The following is a 25,932-nucleotide window of genomic DNA, read 5'->3' as shown; positions in this document are numbered from 1 at the left end:
CTCTCCTTGATTTAACTTGAATGCACATGCAAATAATGAAAAACCCACAGTAACTATTAGTCACCAAATGAAGAATTTAGAAATAATGTTAATTGAACAAAACTCTTATAGATTGAATATAAATGTCATACATAAGTAGACTTTTTTCCCTCATTTTAAAGAGTAATATACAATTTTAAGTGTTCAGTTTTCAGACATATTCACAAACAAGAGAGATGAGTTGAACCCAGCTATTGATTTTCTTCTCTTTTATAGCTATTACCTTCCTAAAAAGTTCACCCAGTGTAATGTTGAAGAGTATCATGACTTCCTGAATAGTGGAGGTGGTGCCTGCCTTTTCAACAAACCTTCTAAGGTAATAAGTGTGTCTAACAAGGTTTATAATATTAATTATCAACCTTTCTAAAATATTATAAATACACATTTTCAACTATTGAATCTTAGAGAGCTTTTCAACTCGCCCTATATGTACATATTCTAGATATGCTATGTATTTGGATATTCAAAGTCAGCTTTAATGTTGGGCATTTTGGGCTATTCTGAAATAACAGTGTTTGCTGTCTGAAAAATTTCCACTTTCTTTTTTTATAGCCAAGTGATGATTCAGAGTTAGTTTACAAAAGTGGTTTTATTACTTTTCTTTTTTATTTTCTTGATGCTTATTTTTTTTTTTGGTTACCTAATCACAACTCATACAGGTAGAATGTAGGGGCATATCTACCCTCATCACTCCCTACCACTGCTTTTCTGAATGAGCAGTATGTTAAAATTACAAGTATTTCTCAATATGAAAAGCAAGTCTTTCTAAAGCAGAAGTGAAGACGGTCTTGGACTTTGTCACAGGCTTTTACAACTTGCAGTGCATCCTCTGGTTACTGACTAGAAAGAAGGTCTTCCTCCTGCATTTTGAAGACTTTGCATGTTAAAAAAAAATGCTTTGTCCTTGTGAATTATGTGAACTGCGAAATGCTTCTGTGCACCACAGGGATATGCACCATTGCCTTTGAAATCAGTTTAATTTACCTGGTTTAATTTTCTGTTCACTACAGTGAAATTTAGAAATTTCACTGAATTGAATTGAAAAATGAATTGACAATTTTAAGGCTCTTCAAAAGATTGGAAAGAATATTTGAACTGTGTCACTGCTGCCGTAAATACTAAACAATTCAAGTCTTTTTACCAAAATAACTGATTATTGTAAACCCAGAGTAAGAGAATAAGTGTGGTTTTCATTTGGATAAGTTTCCATTTTGACTGTTTTTTATTTGTTATGATCTGTTTCAACCAAAAATGAAATATAGACAAAAGTTGATTCATTTGTAGAAGAGAGAATATTTAAAATCAAGTGGGTTTTGTTGTTGTTGTATATATTCTTTATTTTGTGTTTTTTTTTCCTCTAGTTAGTTATGAAAGTATATGTGTGCATGTGTATGTCCATCTGTTTACTGGTGTGTGTACATTTTCATTCTATGATATGTAGACTTTGATTAGCTTTTGAATGAATATTATGTATCTGGCATATAACAATTATTTACTAATTTTGCCTGTCACCATAGGATACATTATATTCAAAAGAGAACAAAATTGATGAAGAGCTAAACAATAAAACAGACCTAAAACATACACTTGGACAGGTCAAAATTTGCTTCAATCTCTGGGGAAAATTTAATTTTAGTTTGCTGCAAAACTATCTTAATAGGAGGAGCTGTATTTTATATTAAGTAGATCAATGGATATACTAATTTTTTGATGCTTTTCTCATTGTCTAAGAAATAGTTTCCTGTATCAGAAGGAGATACAGTAATAAAGCATTTTTCACAGATGGCTAAACTTAATCCTCAAAAATTTTCTGATGTAAATGGACAACTATTATTATTATTATTCCTGTTCTAGATATTAAGGTCTCTGAGATGTTAAGTAATTTACCCAAGATAAGTACTTGAGCCAAGATTTTCATCTAGACATCTAACTCCAAATCCCCTGCTGCTGGTTTCAAATGAATTTTCAGGAGAGAGTCTGGCTTGATTTTAGTGAATGGTTAGATCATCTTTAATTTTGATGACATTTACCAGATCCTATGTGGTATATATGTTATATATATAAATATATAGGTACACTATATGCTATGTATATTAAATATGAAAAGGAAACAGAAATAGATACTTCTGTTCTAAAGTTCCAAGTTCTGAGCTCATGCTTTCTAGTTTAGGAAAATAAAACTATATTTTAGAATGACTTGGCAGGGCAGGTGTATTTGGGTATGGCACTTATGGTCTCTCAAAGTCTTTGATGTTGATTTTTCTATATTTTAGTTCACTTTTTGGTTTTCCTTACAGCTTCTTGATCCTCCTGAATGTGGTAATGGCTTCATTGAAACTGGAGAGGAGTGTGACTGTGGAACCCCGGCCGTAAGTCTCTGGTTGTTTTGATGATATTTTCAAGGTAATTGAGGGTCATTCCAGGTCCACACACTGAGACGTATGGAGCAAGTGTCATGCCTGGAAATTTTATAGGATTTGTGGAAGAAAAATTATTGTGAGTTTGTATATCTATTTTAGAAAATATCCTGTTACTTTCAGGAAAGTGACACCATTTTCTGATGTTTTGAAAATGTTTATATTCCTTAGGAATGTGTCCTTGAAGGAGCAGAGTGTTGTAAGAAATGCACCTTGACTCAAGACTCTCAATGCAGTGACGGTCTTTGCTGTAAAAAGTGCAAGGTAAATAAACGTTAATGATCATTTGACAGAAAAAAAAGAACATAGTTGATTAAATCATTACGGCTGGGTACATATAATCTAATAACAAAAATAGTATCTAATACATATTAAATGACTAAGTGCCAGGTGCTTTATAGGATCCTCACAAAATCTTGTGTGGTGTAGTTGCTTGTTATTATTCCCATCTAACAGATGAGAATGCTAAGGCTTGTAGTGGTTAAGTAGTTTGCCCAAGGTCTTACACCAAGTAAGTTGGGGAACTAGGACCTGAGCCCTGTTAATCTTCAGAGGCTGTCCTTTTCATACTTCCTGTGGAGCATGCACATTAAATGAAACCAGGTGTTACTAATGTTTAAATGATGTTTGCCTTTCTTGGTAAAGCCAAGGAGACTTTCAGTAGATCTTTTCTTGTTGCTCAGCTTGGTGTATCTCTCACATTAGCTGCTGAGGAAGCAAGGGAGTACTTTGAAACGTGATTATAGCATGCATATATTATTGATCCTGAAAGTTTAGAATGCATTTTCACACACTTTATGTTTTCATCCTCCCAGCAGCATCCTCATACTTATCTCCAAATATTTAAGCCTTTACATCAAGACTAACAGTTGAGGCTTACTTCCCCTGAAGAAATCTATTCTTGTTTTCTCATATAAAATCTGGTATAATAGTCTACATTATTTCTATCTGTCTCTCACTTTCCTCTGTACATTTCATGGAGCAGAGCCAGGCACTTAGACAGTAATTGGTATACATTCTCAGTAAATATTTGTTGAGTGAATGAATAAATATGCACAGCACTCTCTTAGTGATAATTTACTGATTAACTTTAGTCTAATGAGTTAAAGGAGGATGGGATATGAAACTATATAGTGAGTATCTACTGTGTGCCAGAGATTATGCTAAGGACTTCAGTATCATCTTATATCTGAATTTCTCAACTCTGGCACTGTTGATATTTGTGGCTGGATAATCCTTTGTTGTAAGGGTATGTCTTGTGCGTTGTAGAATATTTAGCAGTATCTCTGCATTCCACCCATTAGTTGCCAGCAGCACCCCTCCTAGGTGGGACAGCCAAAAATGTCTCCAGACACTGCCAAATGTTCCCTTGCGGGTAAAATCACCCCTGGTTGAGACCACTCTCTGAGATAATGCTCACAAGCACACTTTTGGGATAGGCATTATTGTCCTGATTTTTATCATTAAACAATCTCAGTCTCAAGGAAGTTAAATAACCTGTACACAGGCTCACTCAGCCAGTAAGGAATAGATGTACAGTTATACCCCAGATCTGCTCTCAGCAGTTTGTTGTTTCCACTCTACCACTGTGTCTCCTGGCAGCTTTTTAAGACAAGCAGGCACTGGCAGAGATCTCTGAAAGCACTCTGTAAAAAAGAAGATTAAACCAAATGTGAAAGACATTCTTTGATTTTGGCTACCACCCCTGTTTATTCTGTCAACTTTTTCCACTGCCGTAACAAGAGATCCTGAATCATTTATCTTAATCCTCAGTGTTTTAAGTCGGCCCATCTGTAAAATGTGTTTAATTACACTGTTTTCCCTTTGATTTATACAACTAGGCTCCCTGTGATATAATTATTTCAAGGAACAAGTAGAAAAATAATACAATTAAAATACATAAAATAAAATGGCATGACTGCTATCCCTCAAAGTAAGTTATAGCTGTATCAGTCAAGAGTCAAGTGAGATCTTCTTTGCCACTTTCTTTACCATCCTCCGCAACTCTCACCTGACACCCTGGACTTCTAGGGCAGCCAGAGGCAGGACAGTGAATGGAGGAGGGAGAATAGAAGAAAAAGATAAGCAACCATGTGTATCTCTATTTTTTTCTACAGGTATTTATAATAGTGTATCTATAAGCCAGCATTGGCATGCTTTTTCTATAAAGAGCCAGATAGTAAATAGTTTAGGCTTTGTAGTCATAAAGTTTCTGTTGCAGCTCAGCTTTGCCTTTGAAAGCAGCCATTGAAAATACAGAAACAAATGGACATAATTGTGTTCCAATAAAACTTTATTTATAAAGATAAGCAGTCAGTGAAGTTTGACCCATGGGCCACAGTTTGCAGACCACTGCTGTTAAAGAGTGCTTGTTTACTTGTTTATTACTTTTCTTCTCCCGTTATAATACAAGTTCCAGTAGGGCAAGGATTTTGGTTGATGTATATACCGTTGTATCCTAGCACTTAGTGCAAATCCTGCCCCGCTATTCTTTCTGTTAGAAGTTTCTTGAAACTTCTTGAACATTATGCACTCCTCTAAACTACCCCATATTTGCTCATATTTCTACCCTAGATATTCTAAAATGGTGGCTTGCCTCAGTCCCAAGGAAGAAGAGAAACATGTGAAATTAAATTTTCTTATTTCTTTATTTTTAACCCACATTAAGATGCAAGTTCCTTATGAGCAGGGTTCTTGTGTTTTGTTCTCCATTGAGTTCCCAGTAGTTAGAACAGTGCTTGGCATGTTATTAAATATTTGATGAATGGATGAATGAATACATATTTTGTTTGGATCTAAGAAAAATACTTGTTGAAATCCAGATTGGAGTTTATAGTGGGCAGTGCATGTTCTAGGAACAGCAGGAGACTCAAATGCCTATAGGGTTCTAAGCAGTTAGAGAAGATAAAGCTTGTCTAGGAAGTGGGGAAAGCAGAATAGCATGTGCCTTTGTGTGAGCAGAGACAAAGCATGTAAGGATCCAGCCCTGAATGCTAACATTTTTGAGAGGGAAAAAGAGAAAGATTGTGAAGGGAAGGGGAAGTACTTTAACTATATATCTCAGGTCTGCTTCGTTTTAATGAGTACTCCTGCAATTCACATTTTTAACCTAATGAAGTTAAACATTTATTTGTGTAATTCTCACACTTGCAAGAAGTATTTGAGATGACGGAAAATAGAAAAACAAAAATGCCTATACAAAGACTTAAATATTAGAAACACTAGAAAATAATAAAAGACCAAGATCTAAATCCATGTAAAAATGAGGCAGGTGAGAAGAAGGGTAGAAGAAACATGGGAGGAAATAGCTTTGTCAGAAAATCTAGTTTTTGTGGTTCAACCCAAAATGTAATTTTTAAATTCTTGGTAGATACGGCAAAAAAGGATAATGTGATTAAAGTGTCAGTGAGAATGAAGAGTAAAGGGTAAATTCAAAAGCTATTTGTACAGAAAAATTACTAGAACCTGGACTAACTGGTCTGTCTTGTGGAATTTAGCAGTATAATATAAAGCTTATGTGTAATGACTATGGAAATTACATCATACACAAGAAACTGTTTCTTAAAATTATTAAAAATTTTTTCAGTAACTGTGGTTTTGACAGATTACCATCTTACGGTAGTTTAAGGTATTTCTAGCCAAACAATTTTCACTTCGTTTTTTTCAGATGATATTGTAAGATTTTTTTTTTTCTCCCTACAGTTTCACACATTGATTTTTGTTCATTTTAGTTTCAGCCTATGGGTACTGTGTGCCGGGAAGCAGTAAATGATTGTGATATTCGTGAAACATGCTCAGGAAATTCAAGCCAGGTAATTTACAAAATAACTGCTCTAAACCTTATGGGAAAAAGTGGGGGTATCTTTAGTGCACTGACCCTCAAAGAGAAGTGTAAATGAACAAGTTGCTCATGTCTCTTTCACATCATTTCTCTATTTTTTTTTTAGGAATTTAAGTTTCAGTGATTGATGCTTGAGCAGATGTTGAACATAATTTTGTCTTAATGTTGAACTAACCTCAGACTGCATGCATGCCTTAACTATTTTGTTTTTGTATTAAGTAGGTAGTGCAAGGCATTTTCTTTTTGTCTACTTAGTAAAGGAACAAACAAAAAACCTCTTTCTCTTCAGCTGATTGAACAAGAAGTCAGTGGAGGCAGGGACTCACAAGCACACTGGATTCTTAGAGAGGACCCTTTTTTTTCTCTTGACTCTTACCTACTATAGCTTGTATCGCCTCAGCCCATTAATAGCTGCTCTTGAGTTTTATAGCACTTAGTTATAGATAGACAAGCTAGAGAAATTAAATAAACTTTGGTGGGGGTTCACAGATTTCAAAATGGTCAGTGTATATACAGACTGTCCTCACTCTGAAGGGTAGTGCCAAACCATAAAAATGAACATGCAAGCTGAGACCATGCAAAGTCATTTTAATAATCAAAGGAAAATATTTCAGTTGCTTTGCAGTCTTCAACAAATGCTGTCAGATTATTAAAAACGCTCTTACTGCTGGTTTTAAATGGATAGGAAGGTGAAATAATAATATTTATTTAGCATACTGTACATTAAAAGAGAAACATTGAGAATTAAAGGATTTTATTTCTTTGTAAAAACCTTAGGAGTAGTTTGAATAGAGCTTGCCTTCTTATAAGCTTTATGATATAGAGTGAGCATATTTTCTATGCCTTGTTGAACTGTCACACTCTTTTCTAAGTTTGGATCAGCTTTCAACATTTTATTCTTTGTGCTTTCGAAGTCATGAGATATCCCTGAGAGATGTGAAGATGTGAATGTGAAGTTTCTTGCTGGCATTACTCCCTCTGGGACATCATCACCTTTATGTCATAATCACCCTATTCACCGATGTCATTAAGTCCTTCTTCAGCAAGTTCCTCTGTTTGCATGTCTAGAGGCTCTTGAACAGCAGTATTGACATTCCCACAGTCAGCAATTTTTTTCTATAACTCCATTTAAAAGTTCAATTTGCATTTTACTTCTGGTGTCATCACTTTTCTTTGCTGCACTTCCATCTCTGTTGGCCAGTTTCCTCTCTTGATATTCTGTTTTTGCAAAATGGCACATGATATCACTAGAAGACAAAGAGGCAACATAATTGCACACTTTGCTCTCTGTTTATACTCATTCAATAATGCCTTATAATTTTTCATAATTGCTACAAGGAAGAAAGTAGGATTATAAAGTATGTCCTTTTCTGACATTCTTAAAGTGGACTTCAGCTTGAAAGTCATTATTTTCAGTATAAGCACTATGTTTCTTCTCATGGCAAAAGAAAGGAAACTGTAGTTATTACTCCATCTATGCAGACTTACTCCTTATGTTAGTTTTGTTCCCTTAGCTTTCTTGCTCTGAAAAATAATATCTCTGTATGAATCAAGATGCTTTTAAATGTATCATCAATTGAGTCTATTGTAGTCAGTTCTTTTTATTTGCTGCTATGTAATCAACTGTTTTTGCCTCTGGTAGATTCATATTTTCAGGGTCAAGTGTACCCATTGTTTTTCCTCTTGCTTTCTCTTTAATTTTTTAAATTTACTTTTTACCAAATACCCAGACTTCAAGGACATCCACTTGCTTTCTCTTGACCTCCTTTGCATTGTGTTTTATAGATGGTATAAGGGACTAGCCATATTAATAAATATGTTTTTAAAAAATGAAAATGTTAAAGGGTTTAGCTCAGCCTTATATTTTGCACCGCATTTCGTTCATAGTTGTTCTGTTTTTCCTAGTGTGCCCCTAATATTCATAAAATGGATGGATATTCGTGTGATGGTGTTCAGGTAGGTCACTTCATTTTTACCTATATTTTTCACATGTACCAGTGTAGCAGGAATACTGAAATCTTATCAAAATAGGAAGATCAATTTAAATGTTTATAATCAGTTCTGAAGATAAAAGCCTTTCTACTATTCATCTATTATTTTTCCCAATCATAGTTTCTTTTTCAGTTATCTGACATAAGCAGATATTGCATCGCTAGTGGGTATTTGCTTTTCTGTTTTAGGGAATTTGCTTTGGAGGAAGATGCAAAACCAGGGATAGACAGTGCAAATACATCTGGGGGCAAAGTAAGTAAATAGTGTGGCTGGATCATTGTTAAAGCGTGATATCAGACAGACTTCTCAAGGACATGTGTGCTGGAAGTAAATTTTTGACCACTTTATGACTGGGGGATTCTCAAAGCTACCACAGGTCTTAGCAGGGGCATGTTTCTGGAAATTAGAGTAAGGCACCCCTTTGAGAAGACAGCCCCACAGATCTTGCTAGTTGGCAGTGCCTGTGGACAAGACAGAAAGTGCCTTTGCTGCCAGACAGATGAAGCCCATGCCAGGGTGCACAGCTTGGAGATTAGAGCAAACCTGGATTTCAGCTCCATGTATACTCTTTTCAGCTGAGTGCCCTGAAGCTAAAGCTTACACAACCATGTGGGATGGACATGGACCCTGGACAGGACGTCCTTAACTTAGAACAGCAGCATTTTATCTAGAGTCATTTTTTTCCTCCTTAGATATTTTTCTTAAACTCCAGTTGACTTTCCTAGTTAGAGATGAACTTCTGCTGAAGTGGCTTTGCTGTATCAGAAAGAAATGTTAATGTTTTAGCCTTTAAAGTCTGTCAGATTTTCAAAGGAAAATATATAACATTTAGATTTAAATTATACTCTATTTAAATGTTTATTTAAATGTTGAGTAATGTATTGTTTTCTAGAAGTATTACTAGCCCAAACTTTTGGAAGCAGTTTTTGTTTTAAACTGTTTCAGGAGACAATTTGTAGTAGAAAAAAGGCTATAAAAATGATGATAATTTTTAATTGTTATAAGTAAGTGCCACAATCCTTTTAGGAGGGGAAGTGTATGCTCTCTTTAAGCAATTGGAAACATTGGTATGGGAAAACATTTAGTCAGGCAGGTTTGTACTCTGAAAAAAGATATCATTTTTGTTTTATCCACTTGAGCAAAAATAGTAGCTGACAACAAGGAGTAGGAAAAGAAACTACCAACGTAACTAGTTGTTTTTTTAAAAAAAATACCAACAATTATCCTTTGATTAGTTTGCATTTCGTCCTAATTCTTAGGTAACTCTGTCAACCATCCCTGGTTTTAGAAAAGATAAAAGCCTGAAAAAGATACTGATGTACCTCAAAATGTTATTTGACTTCCATAGATTTAACATGAATTCAAGCTTGTCTTAAAGCGAAGTAAAATTGCTTGTGATAGCTGCTAAGAAGTGGTGAGCTAGGTAGAAATTGTGCCACTGTTTCTTGAATCTAATTATAGGATATAACTATTTTAATAAACTTGTCTTTATGATTAATAAAATATGCTGAATGAGAAATTCATGTATTATATTTAGCACTGAGATTAAAGAATGGAGTATATATTCAAGGAACTATTTGTTATTGCCTTCCCTAATTATTGGCCAAATTCTTTTTTTGTTGTTGTTTGAGATGGAGTCTTGCTCTGTTCCCAGGCTGGAGTGCAGTGGCGTGATCTCAGCTCACTGCACCCTCTGCCTCCCGGGTTCAAGCGATTTCCCTGCCTCAGCCTCCCAAGTAGCTGGGACTACAGGCGCATGCCAACACACCTGGCTAATTTTTTTGTATTTTAGTAGAGACGGAGTTTCACTATGTTGGCCAGGATGGTCTCAATCTCCCCACCTCATGATCTGCCCGAATTATTAGCCAAATTCTAAGGAGTGTTGATTTGTGTAGCCTACAGCCTGAGTCCCAACAGAGATCTAAATATATTTGCTTTCTAAATTTCAGATGAACTTTAATGAAAACCTGAGTCATGGATATATATGATCCATGGTAAAATTGTGAACCATTGGTAACATTTTTGGAATTGATAACACTGTAGTCATGAAAAGTCCTTATATTACAATTTTTCTTTTCTGCAAAGATTTTGAGCAGCCAAATGTTACTTCCATCACTGATAGAAAATTTTTTTCTGCCTTAGAGGTGACAGCATCAGACAAATATTGCTATGAGAAACTGAATATCGAGGGGACGGAGAAGGGTAACTGTGGGAAAGACAAAGATACATGGATACAGTGCAACAAACGGTGAGGTGGAGAAGTCAGCCCAGAATTCATCCCCTGGTCAATTACAAGTGTACTTTTTTGAGTGAATGGGAAATTTCTGTTTTCTGCATCACACAAAGTGTGCTCTTGCCTCCTTAACCTCATCTCTTCCCAGTGTTCCAGCATCACCTGTGCAGAGGGCTTCCAAATCTTGACATGTGTTCTCACCTCTTTCCTAAGGCTAGGTCATACTTGCAGCCACCTCAGGATTTTCTTACCTAGAAGACACCGTTTAGCATCTCAAAAGCCACAGAATTTAAAGCCACCAGAATATGCACTGAGTGCTATTGAATTGAATTAACTGGCTATAACTTTCCCAAACCACCCTCTTTTTGCCAAAGGTCTCAATATTTCACTCTCCTTCTGTCTAGAAGGCTTAAAGTGATCCTTCCCTCTACACATTGTCCAAATGCCAAATTACATTCATTCTTCCCTTTGCTTTGCTACCATTTGTCTTTAATTCACGTATTCACTTACATTCCTATTGCTATTACCTGAACTAAGACTTATATTAATCCTTCAACTATTACAAAATTCTTTTAATAGTTTTCTGTGCCAGCATTCCCTAGTGTACTACTATCAGAATACTCTTTTGGATCTTTTTTACTGTCAATTATTTGTTGGAAGTTCACTGGTTCCACATGACTAATTAATAGTGAGAACAGTACCCAGCACTGATTGAGTGAACACTGTGTACTAAGCACTGTATCACACTTTACATAAGCTATGCCATTTAATCTTTATGGCAGTCCTACCATTTAATGGAGGAGGAAACTGAGACACAGTTAATTTGCCCAAAGGCATGTATATGGGATGTAATAATAAGCAGAATTAGAATTTGGAGAATATGATTTCAGAACTCTCTCTTCACCACTTTGCTGAATGTCATAGTCTTGTTAACAAATTAAATGGAACCTTAGCTTGGCACTGTACCTATTCCACAATTGTCCCCAACCTAGACTTTTTGTCATTTAATTTATATTCTTCCAAATCTAGCAAACCTAACCATTCCTAATAAGTACCTACCTCCATGCCTATATTTATCCTCTGTAATCCTCCAGAAGCACCCTTTAACTCATACCATCATCAGCCAAAAATGTATCTATTCTTCAAAGCCCAGCTTGCAAAACACTTTCTATATATAAATTTCTTTCTGATTTACTCTAGAAATAAATAATCTCTCTCTTCTTTGAACTCCCACAGCCCTTTGTACTTATTTGTCCCTAATTTTGTTTTATAAGTTGTTTATGTGTGTGATTTATCTTCTCATCTAGAGTATAATTTTCTTGTGAATAAAGATTGTATCTAATTTTCTTTATATATTCTACATTACATAGGTTCATATACATAAATGACATTCAAAAAAGTTTTGAATGAATATTTCTTCTCTGTTGAGAAAGCATTTTTGTTTATGATAGATACAGTAAAATGATGACATAATTTTAAAAAGCATTTTTAAAGAATGATAGTATGTTCTTTTCTATGTTGGTGAAAAATATAGGTTCTAATTTTTCTTTTTTCTCCATCTGGTAAAGTCTGATATTTTTGTATATGATCTTGCTGACTTACTAATTACTCTTCACAAGATATTTTAAAAATATGTTTATTGTTATCTCTACTAATAATTAAAATGTGTTGGATATAAATAATACATAAGATAGTATTAACAACAATAAAGATATTTTATAAGTTAAATTAGAATCATATGTAGTAGTTGGGGAAGTAGTGAAATATATTGAAGAAAGGATAATGAGCCTTTGTAGTTGGCATCTATAAACTAAATGGAGTCTATAATTTCTTCTTTAATTCTAGGGCAACAGGTTGAAAAAACATCCGTATTCCAAAAGAATGCTCATCCAAATATTCAGTTACCAAGTTTTAAAAAAAAATTGGCTGGGCATAGCGTCTCATGCTTATAATCCCAGTGCTTTGGGAGGGTGAGGAGGGAGGTTGCTTGGGGTCAGGAATTCAAGGCCAGCCTGGGCAACATAGTGTGAGACCCTGTCTCTGTGAAAAATTTAAAAGTTAGTTGGGTCTGGTAGCATACACCTGTAGTCCCAGCTACCTGGGAGGCTGAGGCAGGAGTATCACTTGAATCAGGAATTTGAGGCTGCAGTGAGCCATGATCACACCACCAGACTCCAACTTGGACAACAGAGTAAGACCCTGACTCTATAGGGAAAAAAAAAAAAAAAGAAGAAGAAGAAATAGATTAGTATATCCAGTATTGTGTTATGGGAAAAGAGATTTCAATATAAAATAAGCCAATTTGATGGATTCTTTAAATACTTGAACTAATAGACAGTAAAGAAAAAGCTAGAAAACAATTGAGATTTTGGTACATTAAGAGTTTCAGAGAAGACACTTTTGAGAGCAGGTAGCACACTAATTTGGACTTATTTTATTTTGCTTAGCATATGCGTAGATAATATACTTGATGAAAACCAAATGCTAAAATGAGAGGAGATTATTCTAACTGTACATGGTTTGCTATATCTTTGAGAAAAGAAGTAATTGGTAATCTTTTGATACAGGGATGTGCTTTGTGGTTACCTTTTGTGTACCAATATTGGCAATATCCCAAGGCTTGGAGAACTCGATGGTGAAATCACATCTACTTTAGTTGTGCAGCAAGGAAGAACATTAAACTGCAGGTAATTATCTAACCATTCAGTAAGAACCTGAGTCATCTTATTTCTCAGGAATGCAGTTTAGGATTCCTTCCATTTTCAATTAACGTACATGTTAGTAAGTCGAAATATAATCTAGTCTACAGAGGCGATTGAGTAAATCCTAATAGAGAAGAGATAAAAAGAAGACAAAAAGTAGTTGAATGAAGAATATTATGTGATTACTAGAGTTAAGTTTAGATTGGTCAGTAAAGTCTTACAGAGTTTGGAAAATGAATGAGGACTTCTGGGTAAATCGGTGTATTAAATATATGCATCTACTTTTGCTCCCTTATGAAATCCCACTAAAAAGATAGCAAATGGATCTTTTTTTAGAGTTCATATATCCACAGGGAGGCATAGAAAGAGAGAAGAGACAATTGCAACAATATTTTGTTATGTATAAAGCAAATGGATGTGTGGCACATGACTTATCAAAGCTGAGAAAGCTGAATTCCTAAGTCAGTAATGAGGAAAACTGAGAATCAATCCAAGATATACTCTTACTTCCCCACAGGCTCAGAAATTGGCAGCATCATCTACTTTAGGAAGAGGGAGGGAAGGAGTGGAGGGAAGGGGCTGAAATACAGAAAACAGATGAAAGGCTGTTTAAAAAGCAGTTAGATACTCAGATTACTTCCCCAACTCAGCTTAACTGGGGATTTCCCACCCTCCCATGGAAGATTGGAGCTTGATACTCTATAGAGAATAAAAGAGGAGGTTTCTAAGCTGGAGGACAGCAAACAATATTTATATAAGGGTTGTATGGAAGTAGTCCAACCTCAATAGTACAAATTTCCAATCATCTATTCGGTCTCCTGACTCAAATATGAGCAGGTTATCAGAGATGTGAAAAAAAGTCTGTAACATGAAAAAAAAAAAAAAAAAAAGACAAAAACAATGAGACAATGAAGGGGAAGAAAACAAAACCACTTACCAGTATTTATGAGAGATAAGAGATTTCTGTCATGAAACAAGAAAATAGGGTGCTGTTTTCTTAAACAGGGAACATTCAGAAAGAAAAAATTTAGTAGTTGAAATTATCTTCCAGAAAGTACGGTAAAAAGGCAAAGAAATGGAACATAGAGAAAATCTTACGCATTAGAATAGCAGTAATAACAGAGGAAACAGCAGGGAGGAAATTTTCAATGAATAAGTCAAGAGAATTGTCTAGAAATAAAGGACTTGAGTTTCCATATTAACAGGCTCACCAAGTGCTGAATACAATGAGTGAAATTAGAGGTACATCTAAACATATCATTGTGAAATTTTAGAACCTTAGGACAAAACAAAGAATTCTGGAAGTTTCCAGAGACGAGAACAAAAATCAAAGACTTAAGAGTTAAAATGGTTTAGGATTTAGCAACAGGAGCCCTGGGAGTCAGAAGACGATAGAGAAAATTATTTCCAAAATAGAATTTTGTACTCTGGCAAAATATCAAACAGGTGTGAGGATAGATAATAAAGATATGTTTAGTTATGCTACAAATTTCTCAGAAAAGTACTAGATATTGCACTCCACCAAAACAAAGTAAACCAAGAAAGAGAAAGATAGGGAATACAGGAAACAGGATTCCACAAACAGAGACCGGGCAATCCCCAAGTTGATAGTGAGGTGAAAGTCAAGATTTACAGTGCTATGAAACTGGCACATGTGGAGAATCAGCACAGACAAGAGCAGGCCAGAAACTCCAGGAGACTTTCATAAATAACAAAAGAATGAATTAAGAGTAGAAAATGGTTTTCTCCTAGGAGGAGTATCTGGAAGAATGTCTAGAGAGGCAGAGAACTGCTTTATTGTGTTTAAAAACAATTTATCTGTTGATCCTTTAAACTATGTGCATATGTAATTTTGATAAAAATAAATGAAGTGAATGAGTATTGAATGTAAATGGGCTAAATACCCCATTTAAAAGGTATCAGAGTGACAAGCTGGAGAAAAATAAGACCCCATGGTATGCTGTCTTCAAGAGAGCCATCTCATATGCAGTGACACCTATAGACTCAAAATGAAAGGATGGGGGAAAATCTACTACGCAAATGGAAATCAGAAAAAAAGCAGGGTTGCAATCCTAATTTCAGACAAAACAGACTTTAAGCCAACAAAGATACAGAAAGACAAAGAAGGGCATTATGTAATGGTAGAAGGTTCAATTCAACAAGAAGAGCTAGCTATTATAAATATATATGCACCCAACACAGGGGCACCCAGCTTCATCAAGCAAGTTCTTAGAGACCTACAAAGAGACTTAAACTCCCACACAATAACAGCAGGAGACCTCAACACTTCACTGATAGTATTAGATAGATCATCAAGGCAGAAAGTTAACAAAGATATTCAAGACCTGAAGTCAGTGTTGGACCAAATGGATCTGACAGACCTCTACAGAACTCTCCACCTAAAAACAACACAGTCTATATTCTTCCAATCATCACATGGCCCATACTCTAAAATTGACCACACAATTGGACATAAAACAATCCTCAGCAAATGCTAGCTAGAGAACTGAAATCATACCAAACCCACTCTTGGACCACAGCACAATATAAATAGAAATCAAGACTTAAAAATTCTTTCAAAACTATGCAATTATGTGGAAATTAAGCAACCTGGTCCTGAAATGACTTTTAGGATACAAAATCAGCATACAAAAATCACTAACATTCCCATGCACCAACAATAGCCAACCTGAGGGTAAAATCAGGAATGCAATTCCATTCACAATTGCAATAAAAATAATAAAGTACCCAGGAATACAGCTAGTCAGGGAGGTGAAAAATCTCTGCAATGGGAATTTAAAAACTCTGCTCAAAGAAATCGGAGATGCCACAAACAAATGGAACAATATTGCATGCTTGTGAGTCAAAAGAATCAATATCATTCAAATGGCCATACTGCCAAAGCAATTTACAGATTAAATGCTGTTGTTATCAAACTATCAAAGACATTCTTCACAGAACTAGAAAAAACTTAAAATTCACAGGGAACTAAAAAGCTGGGGGCATCACGTTGCTTAACCTGAAACTATAGTACAGTGCTACAGTAACCAAAACAGCATAGAACTGGTACAAAAACAGATACATAGACCAATGGAACGGAATAGAGAGCCCAGAAATAAAGTCGCACACCTGCAACCATCTGATCTTCGATGAAGCTGACAAAAACAAGTAATGGGGAAAGGACCCCCTATTCAATAAATGGTGCTGGGATAACTGGCTAGCCATATGCAGAGGAGTGAAACTGGATCCCTTTCTTACACCATATACAAAAACCAACTCAAGATAGATTGAAGACTTAAATCTAAAACTCAAAACTATAAAAACCCTGGAAGACAACCTAGACAATACTATTTTGGACACGAGAATAGTCAAAGATTTCATTACAAAGACACCAGAAGCAGTCATAACAACCAAAAATTGACAAATGGAATCTAATTAAACTAAAGTGCTTCTGCACAGCAAAAGTAACTATCAACAGAGTAAACAGACAACTTACAAAATGGGAAAATTTTTTTGTAAACTATACATTTGACAAAGGTCTAATATCCAGCATCTATAAGGAAGTTAAATTTACAAGAAAAAACAACCCCATTAAAAAGTGGGCAAAGGACATGAACGGACCTTTTCAAAAGAAGACATACATGTGCTCAAAGAGCATATGAAAAAAGATTGATATCACTGATCATTAGAGAAATTCAAATAAAAACCACCATAAGATACCATTTCACACCAGTCAGAATGGTTATTATTAAAACGTCAGAAAATAACGTGCTGGTGAGGTTGCAGACAAAGGGGAACATTTACACACCTTTGGTGGGAGTGTAAACTAGTTCAACCATTGTGGAAAGCAGTGTGACAATTCTTCAAAGACCTAAAAACCAATACCATTTGACCCAGCAATCCTATTACTGGGTATAAACCCAAAGGAATATAAATCATTCTACCATAAAGACACAGGCATATGTATGTTCACTGCAGCACTGTTCACAATGTCAAAGACATGGAATCAGCCTAAATGCCCATCAATGGCAGACTGGATAAAGAAAATGTGGAACATAAATATACACCATGGAATACCATGGAGCCATAAAAAAGAACAAGATCATGTCCTTCACAGGACATGGATGGAGCTGGAGGCCATCATCCTTAGTAAACTAACACAGGAACAGAAAACCAAATACCGCATATTCTCACTTATAAGTGGGAGCTAAATGATGAGAACACATGGAAACAAAGAGGGGAGCGACAGACACTGGGACCTATTTGTGAGGGATGTGATGAGGAGGAAGGAATGGATGAGAAAAAATAACTATTGAGTACTAGGCTTAGTAGCCGGATGATGAAATATTCTGCACAGCAAACCCTCATGACATGAGTTTACCTATATTACAATCCTGCACATGTACCCCTGAACATAAAATAAAAGTGACAAAAATGGGGGCTTTTATAGTAGCATTGACATGGCCCCATATGAATAAATTATGAATATACATTTTCAATTCTTACCGTGGTTTTAAAAAACATTTCTAAATAATATATGCAGGTTTGCTATATTGAATAGTGATGCTACAAAAGTTTAGTCATTCTCAAATGTAATTGGTACATATGCAATCTTTTTGGGTCAACCAACTTATCAAATTACATACTAGTAATAATGCCTTACTTACCTTTTGGTTGGTAGCCCAAGTGAAATGATAAACCTGTTTCAATTCAGGCCCCAGTTATAGTAATTATGTTTAAATCCTAAACTATATCAATTTCTCCAAAAGGAATTAGATCAAAAGATTCAATGGCTTTTTCTGAGTTTGAACTGGCTTATGCTACTGGTCTTTAATGAGTAATAAATAGGATACAGGAAGCAATATTGCCCACTTTTAAGTTTTTGAGTGTGTTTTCAAAATGAATTTGAATTAATAGACATTTTTTGCTCTCAATTTGTTTTAGTGGTGGGCATGTTAAGCTTGAAGAAGATGTAGATCTTGGCTATGTGGAAGATGGGACACCTTGTGGTCCCCAAATGATGTGTTTAGAACACAGGTGTCTTCCTGTGGCTTCTTTCAACTTTAGTACTTGCTTGAGCAGTAAAGAAGGCACTATTTGCTCAGGAAATGGAGTAAGTATCCAGTACCTTGTCAGGATCTATTTATTTCTTTTATATCACAGAAATAGATAGGACCCTAAACTATTTATTTTTCTTAATTATGGAAAACATGATTTTTCATATTTCTAGTTGTGTAAATGCTAATTCAATTATAGCTATTTGAATATTTCTGTTGTATAATCTGAGAAAGCCTGGGAATAAGGAAAAGAATAATCAAAATTCTTCCATCTTTCTTTTCTGTGTTACTATGATCTCATATAATATAATGCCAGCTTTTTACAAGTGAACTTGGAGATACATTTTAACAAACTATGATGGGATTTTAAGAAAGACAATAAAAATTGGATGTGATGGCCACAGTATTCAAAAACGATGTGGTCTGGGCACTGACAAATCTGAACAGACTATCAACTGCTGTAGCCACACCAGCGGGTACAAGCTGAGGATAAGTCCTGGAAATAAAAACAGAATAACTTAGGGAAATGTTTCTTACAAATGAATAGGACAAAAATGGCATTTGAAAGACTTGTAATTCTGTTCTTTCAGTTATGTATCAGATAATGTATATCTTGTACAGGTAAGTTTACAGGTTAAATATTCATCCTCTGCTAGGGATAAAGTTTTGTCAGTTTCAATTAGGAATTCCTATACTACCAAAACAAATAGTTTGTTCTATTTCTTTCAGCATGTGCTACAGCATGCTTTTTATTTTTGTTCCGGATTTTTTGCTTGAACTGTTGTATTCAGTTAAGATAAAGGATCCCTGTTTTGGAACTGTAAGCCTTCAATCCTGGTCATTCCATACATATCCTCAGGGATATTCCGAGAATTTATTTAGGGAAGTAACTAATTGTTACTTCTTGCCAAAGCATAGGAATTCTCATGGCATATAAGAGTAGAGCAGACATGTACTAAGTAGCTCTGCTCCTATGAAGTAGTCTTCCAAGTCTTGTTTTCTTAGTCTTTAAGAGGATGTTAGGGGATCAGAGGAAAAAAATAAAAAATAATGGAATTTTTCTTGATCATCCATGCTAATGAATAACTATGTCTTATCCTTCTTAAGGTTCTGAAACAAAACACGAGACCAAACATAGTTGTGCTTAGTAAACATTTGTTTAATTAATTAGTAAAAGAATAATCAGTGCAAATAAATCAGATGGCAAATCAGCATCCAGATAATTTACAACAATTATGCATAATATAATTATGTATTCACAATAATTATGCATAATTATATTTGGCGTAATTTTAACTTACAGCAACTCAACTCTGTATTTGTGACAAAAAATTAATATGAGAAAAATTAATACTAGTAAATATTCTTTTTTTTTTTTTTGAGACAGAGTCTCCCTCTGTTACCCAGACTGGAGTGCAGTGGTGCGATCTCCACTCACTGCAAGCTCTACCTCCCAGGTTCACGCCCTTCTGCCTCAGCCTCCTGAGTAGCTGGGACTACAGGCACCCGCCACCACACCTGGCTAATTTTTTGTATTTTTAGTAGAGATGGGGTTTCACTGTGTTAGCCAGGGTGGTCTCGATCTCCTGACCTCGTGATCCGTCCACCTCAGCCTCTCAAAGTGCTGGGATTACAGGCGTAAGCCACCGTGCCTGGCCGTAAATATTCTTTTTGTACTATATATCATGTAGTTAAGAGCGTGGGCTTGCAATCATACAGCCTGGGTTTGAATCCCAACTCTGCTTTTTACTAGCTGGGTAACATAGGGCAAATTTCTTAACCTTTATGACTCAATTTCTTCCTCTGTAAAATGGAGATAATAGTGCCCACTTTAAATAATTGTGCAAAGAATGAGTTAACTTGTAAAACACTTAAAACAAGACTGGGATATGGGAAGTGTTCAATAAATGTAAGCTATGCTATTTATTATGATTACTGTACACTTGCATCATTGTCTGTTCTTGTCACTTTATCACTGATACCTGACATATGATATAGCAACTGATGCTTGAAGAAGCCAGGAGACTTGATGAAGGTCCCTTAGTAAGACAGGAGTGATATGGTGAATCAAATCCAGGCCTTTTAAGCCTAAACCTTTTCCTTTCTGCATATTTGTTAATGTGTAGCTCTTATTGAGGCTGTGTTATAGTTACATATAGATGTGGATGTATGTTGTGTTCCTGAAAATTAGATCAGACAAGACAGAAACCCCTGTAGTAAAAACCTGTCTCAGCAGGAACTTTGCTGATCTTTAACCTAACTTAACTCTCTCCTGCTTCTCTATTCAGAGTTGTTTTGAATTAGATTTAGGTGTATATTCTGTTTCCTGAGTGGACAAATGAAGAGAGATTATTTCCCTATAATATAAAAAAATGGTATCAATTTTATGTGAATCTTTTTTATATGCTCTATTCGTGGGAGTACTTAGTTCCCCTGACCCTGACATCGCTAGTATCTACAGCATGGGTTGAAGTGCCAAGGTTATAGCCTTGTGAAACTTTCTTCTCAGCCCACTGCAAAACATAGGTCTCCTCTCTTCATCAGACTTTTATTTCATTTTGCTTTCTAAGAAATGAATAACATTTTTGCATAAAGACCCTTACTAAGGAAGGAAGGAAACCTTTGTATTAGATAATTGACAGATGATTGTATTTCTACTTAGCTTTTTAAATCTTCCTCATAAAATTTAAGTTAATGAAAGTCAAAACAGTAATTTCTTTGATTTTTTTATAGATGTAGATGAATTTCTCTGTTAAAATTCATCGTTCCCTTTGGGTCAGTTGTTGGTCTCTAGGAAACATTTGCTTGAAATACTGGAGGGAGAAATAATATAATTAGTATTGGGAAGAACATACTAATAATTTTTCAGAATTACCAAATTCTAAGCATATAATAATAAGAAATTAGTGTTTATTTTTCATGCTTCTGTACCAGAGAGTTGACATTTACTCTAAGTTGATTGTGGATTTCAGGTTTGCAGTAATGAGCTGAAGTGTGTGTGTAACAGACACTGGATAGGTTCTGACTGCAACACTTACTTCCCTCACAATGATGATGCAAAGACTGGTATTACTCTGTCTGGCAATGGTAAGTACTTAATTTGGTACATTATGTACTCTTTATACACAAAGAGAAAACTGCTCTCTGAAAACTTTTGTTTGAGTTATTTTTGTGATAATCAGAAATACATTCTCATAATAATGAGGTCCATTTTATGAAACTGAATATGTCCATTAAATTGTAATGATATGTAATATTGTGTATAACTTAGTCTATTTGATTTAGCTTTATCTTGTCCTGCTTCATTCTGAGATTTTTTGATTATTATACTTGTCTGAAGCTGTCAATAAACCCTAACATTTCTTTCAAATGAAGAAAGTAGTTATAACTCTTAACTGTGTGCAATTAAAGGAAGCATTTTATATTTTTGAACTGAATAAAAAGGAACAATTAAAGAATTGGTTTTAAAATATTTTAATATTCTTTATTATAGAAGCTCATTGTTGTTCAATCCCAGTTCTGTAGCCTGAACTGGCTGCGGGTAGTAATCCTGGCCAAAGTTCCTGGAGGGGCTTTAAGAACATGGATAAGAAATAACAGGTGCAGTCCTAAAAGCTAGGGTGGCCCAAGCTGGGGTATAGAAATCAAATGCAGATGGTTGAAAGAACTCATACATTGGAGGCAAATGTCCCCTTTTAAACTATTTAATCATTTCATTATTGAGTATTCTTTTATACAAGATAATGCTCAAATCCTGAAGTTCATTCACTCTCAAAGGATGAGAAAAAAAGGAATATGTTCATTCTAATAATCTAAACAGTTTTAGCTAATATGACTTTTATAAAGAAAATCATAGGATGATTAAGATTTTAGAGTCCCCAGTCTTAGCAATGGTAGTGTGGAGTTTGTTCCGGTAATTAATTCAAAGGCAATAATATTTAGGCACATGGATTTAAATGACATGTCAAAAGCCATACCATTACTTAGAAATAAACAAGACTAACATCTAAGTTTATTGATCCCTATTAAGTCCCTGGGAAAAAGGAAGGGAAGACAGACATGCTAGGTCTTGGAGTAAGAAAACTCTAGTGACCCAAGAAATCCTCTGGCATCTGCATCTGTGCATCCCACAGAGGACCTGGCAGGTTGGACTCCACTAGTCTGCTCAGATGGCCTAGCCCTGCTGTCTGGCATGAATTCTGAGGGCTCCTAGACAGAGAGACTGCCACTCCTATCATGGAGAATTGAAGTCTTCTCAAGTAGCCCATGACTCCTGACCTTTGATGTGTAAAAGGATGCCTCAAGAGTGGAGCAGACAAGGATGGATCTAAGCTGCTCTGGATGAAAGCTCTGCAGTTAACCATGTGGCATAAATCATTATCAGCAAAACAGGCCTTCTGGTGTCAGAGCTAGGCCTCGTTCAGATCAGCCTTTTCTGCCTTGGAGCCCTCATTGGAGCTTATCGACCAAGCCTTTGACTCATGGTGCCATTCTGCTGTGATGATCCCCTTAAAGATTATATCTCAGCCTGCCTGACAATGGATACTGGCACAACAATGCCATCACTGTGTTCTGAGCTTCAACCCTGCCCTGGATTCTGCCTGCCTGTCTCTCTGCCAGTGTGGTGCTGCCTCCCTCTCCTGCCACTTCAGCTGCAGTCCTCCAGCTCACTCGACTCTTTTGTTCCTCTGGATTTTCCTTCTCTAGAATGCCATAGCCATCATTGCCCAGACGGGGAATTACAAGTCCAGTGTTTTTATCACCTACACTACCTGGGCAGTAACCATACAAGTCTGTGGACATGTTTTCTCCCTTAAGAAGCTTATATTCACTTTGAGAGAAACAAAATATAACACACATACAAAACCGAGAGCAATAAGGACCTTGCATTAGTTGTCAAAGTGGAGTGATACGCACAATAACATTTCTAGAATTTCTGAGAAAGAGGTAAGGATCAAAAGGAACACAGGTTTTCTCCCTGTTCCTCCCTAACTACCATCACTCTTCCCTCTTTTAGTTTAATGACATCATGGTTTCTGGAAAATACAACTGGCAAAATGCACTTGGACAAGAATTAAAAAGGACATATACCAAACACTGTTTTTAAATCAACTGATGTAGATTGCTGAATTGTGGTTGATTTTTTCTTTCCTTTGAAAAATACCCATTTTTGAAAACAAACAGTCTTGTTAGTGTGATGATTACAAAACTGAGCAATAAAGTTTCTGAAAGAATTTTATACCACTGATCTTCCTTCTTTCTTTTTTTTCCTCTCAGGTGTTGCTGGCACCAATATCATAATAGGCATAATTGCTGGCACCATTTTAGTGCTGGCCCTCATATTAGGAATAACTGCGTGGGGTTATAAGTAAGTGAAATGTCTCAGTCTTGTTACTATCGAAATATACTTCTAAACATTTTGATTACGTGAAAACATCTAGAAAGTTTTGTATCATTGGTTGAATATACTTGCAATGAAAATCAGCAGCCAGTCAATGCTTATTCTTGGCATGGTGAGAAGTGATAATAACATCATTTTTTTTTAGATTTCGAGACAACTTCCTTCTATTGTAAAAGGACTGAGTATTATTTTAAAATCCTTGAAGTGAATTGAAATCAGTCTAAATTTTTAAAAGCTTCTAAGTTGTAACTTTTGAAGAGCAGTTGATAGCCTTAAACATTTTGCTCAGTAAATGCCTTCAAACATTGTAAACTTTTTTATTTATTTAATGTGTTCAATTTTCTTTTTATGATTTATACAATCTGAAAAGAAACCAGAATATTCAATTTCCTTTTTAAGTGCTTTAATCGCATGATGTGAAAAGTTTCTTTGTATTCAAATAGCTAATTTAAGTTTAATAAGTTAGAATTTAAATGTGATGAACCTTAAATTTTCTTTAATATTTCAACTTAAAATCATATTCTGCTGATCCTTGATGATGTTCCAGTCCACAGGCCTGGGGCTTTTCTCCATTTGGAAGGCCTGCAACTTGTACTAGGCATTCTGGGCATTGCCTCATTTCATAGCACATTTTTCCTCATGGATCAAACTTAGGTAACTCAAAGTTTTGGGAATTAGAATCAAAATTTTAGACTTTTACCCCACGCCTTTTGATGGACTCAACTTTGTTCCTTGAATTTATATATGTCAAACACTCAAAGTAGTACCTGGCTCACAGTAAGCACTAGGTAATTGTTTGCTATGATTATTATCACTTAACAAGGTCTTAAACCAATTGCACCAAAGGAAACACCTTTATAGTGCACATGGTAATTGCTTGTGAGGTCAAAACCATGAAAGAGTTTCTTTGGCTAAAAAGGGAGAGCAGTTAGTTTACTGGCAGGATAACCTTTGTATGCTACAAGCATTAATATTACAGGCATTTGTGGAATACTGTATATTAACGAGTAGCTTGGAGAGCATAATACAGTTTGGCATAACATGGTTGACATGGCATATCATAGTGAAGGAGAGCACAGCATAATAGTAAGCTCTTTCCTGATTAAATGAGCACCTAGCCCTGTACTGTGTGGTCTTCCACAAATTATTGTATTATTAATGCTTGTACCATACAAAGCTTATCCTGGCAGTAAACTAACTGATCTCCCTTTTCAGCTAAATAAACTCTTTCATGGTTTTGACCTCACAAGCAATTGCCATATACCTGTATAAAGATGTTACTTTTGGTGCAGTTAATTTAAGACAGTGTTAGGTGATAATAATAAGTTCATAGCTGATGCTTAAAACCTATGGGCCTCTTTGGTATGCAGGTTACTGGGTATATTTCACCTCAGCATAACATTTGGAGTTACAAAATCATATATCTGATAGGAAGGCTTTTCTGTTTATCATTTGATTTCTCCTCACACCACAACAAAATTAGCTCTGTGCTGGAATCGCACTATTTCTCCAACTTAATGCACGATTTAAGTAGCAATTGTCATCACAAGCATTATTGTTTTGAAGTAGCTCAGTGGTTTCATTTGGCTATGTGAAAATGGAAAGAAACAATTGTTCATTCTGTAGTGTGTGTTTTTCTGCCACCTAGTGATGGAAGTGGATATTTCATTTGTACAATCTTGGAAAAACCTACCTTTTAGAAACCTAAACACTCATATTACTTATTAAATTATATGTCTATTTGCCTTTATTGATTAGAATGAAAATCACCTTTTTCTGCATGAGATTTCTTATTTTTATGGCATTCTTTTGAGATTTGTTCATTCCTGCATATATGCACTTTGCAACTTTAATAAGATCCACATAGTTGGAAACTCATTTAAGTTGGTTTTAGCTTAAGGAAAAAGACAAAACTTGTGTATATTACAGTATCCTCTTTAAATAATTAGTCCAAGTAGCTAAAGTTTTAATGTTTCTAAAATTATTCAGAATATGTTTAGGAATATGGTGGGAATGTAGATATTTTAAAAGAGGAATTAAATTCATGAATATGATGTTTTACTTATTCTATTTGAAATTTAAAACCAGATTTAGAACCTGAGAACTCATTTTCTCATTAGTTTGTCCAGTTAAACTTTCTACCCCTTCTCCAAGCCTTGGGGTGGAGAATAGCAGGAATGAAAAAAAAGTAGAATGCTCATTTGGAACCGTATGGCTCAGGAAATCAGATTGAAGGAATAGAAAGTAAAA

At 35.3% G+C, this 25,932-nt stretch overlaps 1 protein-coding gene across 13 annotated transcripts in view; it reads left to right on the top strand.

Annotated features, from left to right (window-relative positions):
• ADAM22 (ADAM metallopeptidase domain 22) overlaps window positions 1-25,932 on the top strand; it is a 258,039-nt gene that overhangs the window by 200,504 nt on the left and 31,603 nt on the right. For all 13 annotated transcript variants that reach the window (XM_038004584.2, XM_073009144.1, XM_038004582.2 and 10 more), the window contains 11 exons: window positions 256-355; window positions 2,337-2,408; window positions 2,628-2,720; window positions 6,188-6,268; window positions 8,203-8,253; window positions 8,478-8,541; window positions 10,432-10,537; window positions 13,090-13,209; window positions 18,169-18,337; window positions 21,254-21,368; window positions 23,559-23,649. In XM_038004584.2, coding sequence (XP_037860512.2) covers window positions 256-355; window positions 2,337-2,408; window positions 2,628-2,720; window positions 6,188-6,268; window positions 8,203-8,253; window positions 8,478-8,541; window positions 10,432-10,537; window positions 13,090-13,209; window positions 18,169-18,337; window positions 21,254-21,368; window positions 23,559-23,649 — 1,062 coding nt within the window. The remainder of the gene's footprint in view (window positions 1-255; window positions 356-2,336; window positions 2,409-2,627; window positions 2,721-6,187; window positions 6,269-8,202; window positions 8,254-8,477; window positions 8,542-10,431; window positions 10,538-13,089; window positions 13,210-18,168; window positions 18,338-21,253; window positions 21,369-23,558; window positions 23,650-25,932) is intronic.

The sequence above is a fragment of the Chlorocebus sabaeus genome, chromosome 21, assembly GCF_047675955.1.
Source record: "Chlorocebus sabaeus isolate Y175 chromosome 21, mChlSab1.0.hap1, whole genome shotgun sequence".
In the NCBI taxonomy this organism is placed as follows: Eukaryota; Metazoa; Chordata; class Mammalia; order Primates; family Cercopithecidae; genus Chlorocebus; species Chlorocebus sabaeus.
The sequence above is the reverse complement of the archived record's forward strand: the minus strand, read 5'-3'. Positions and strand labels throughout refer to the sequence as shown.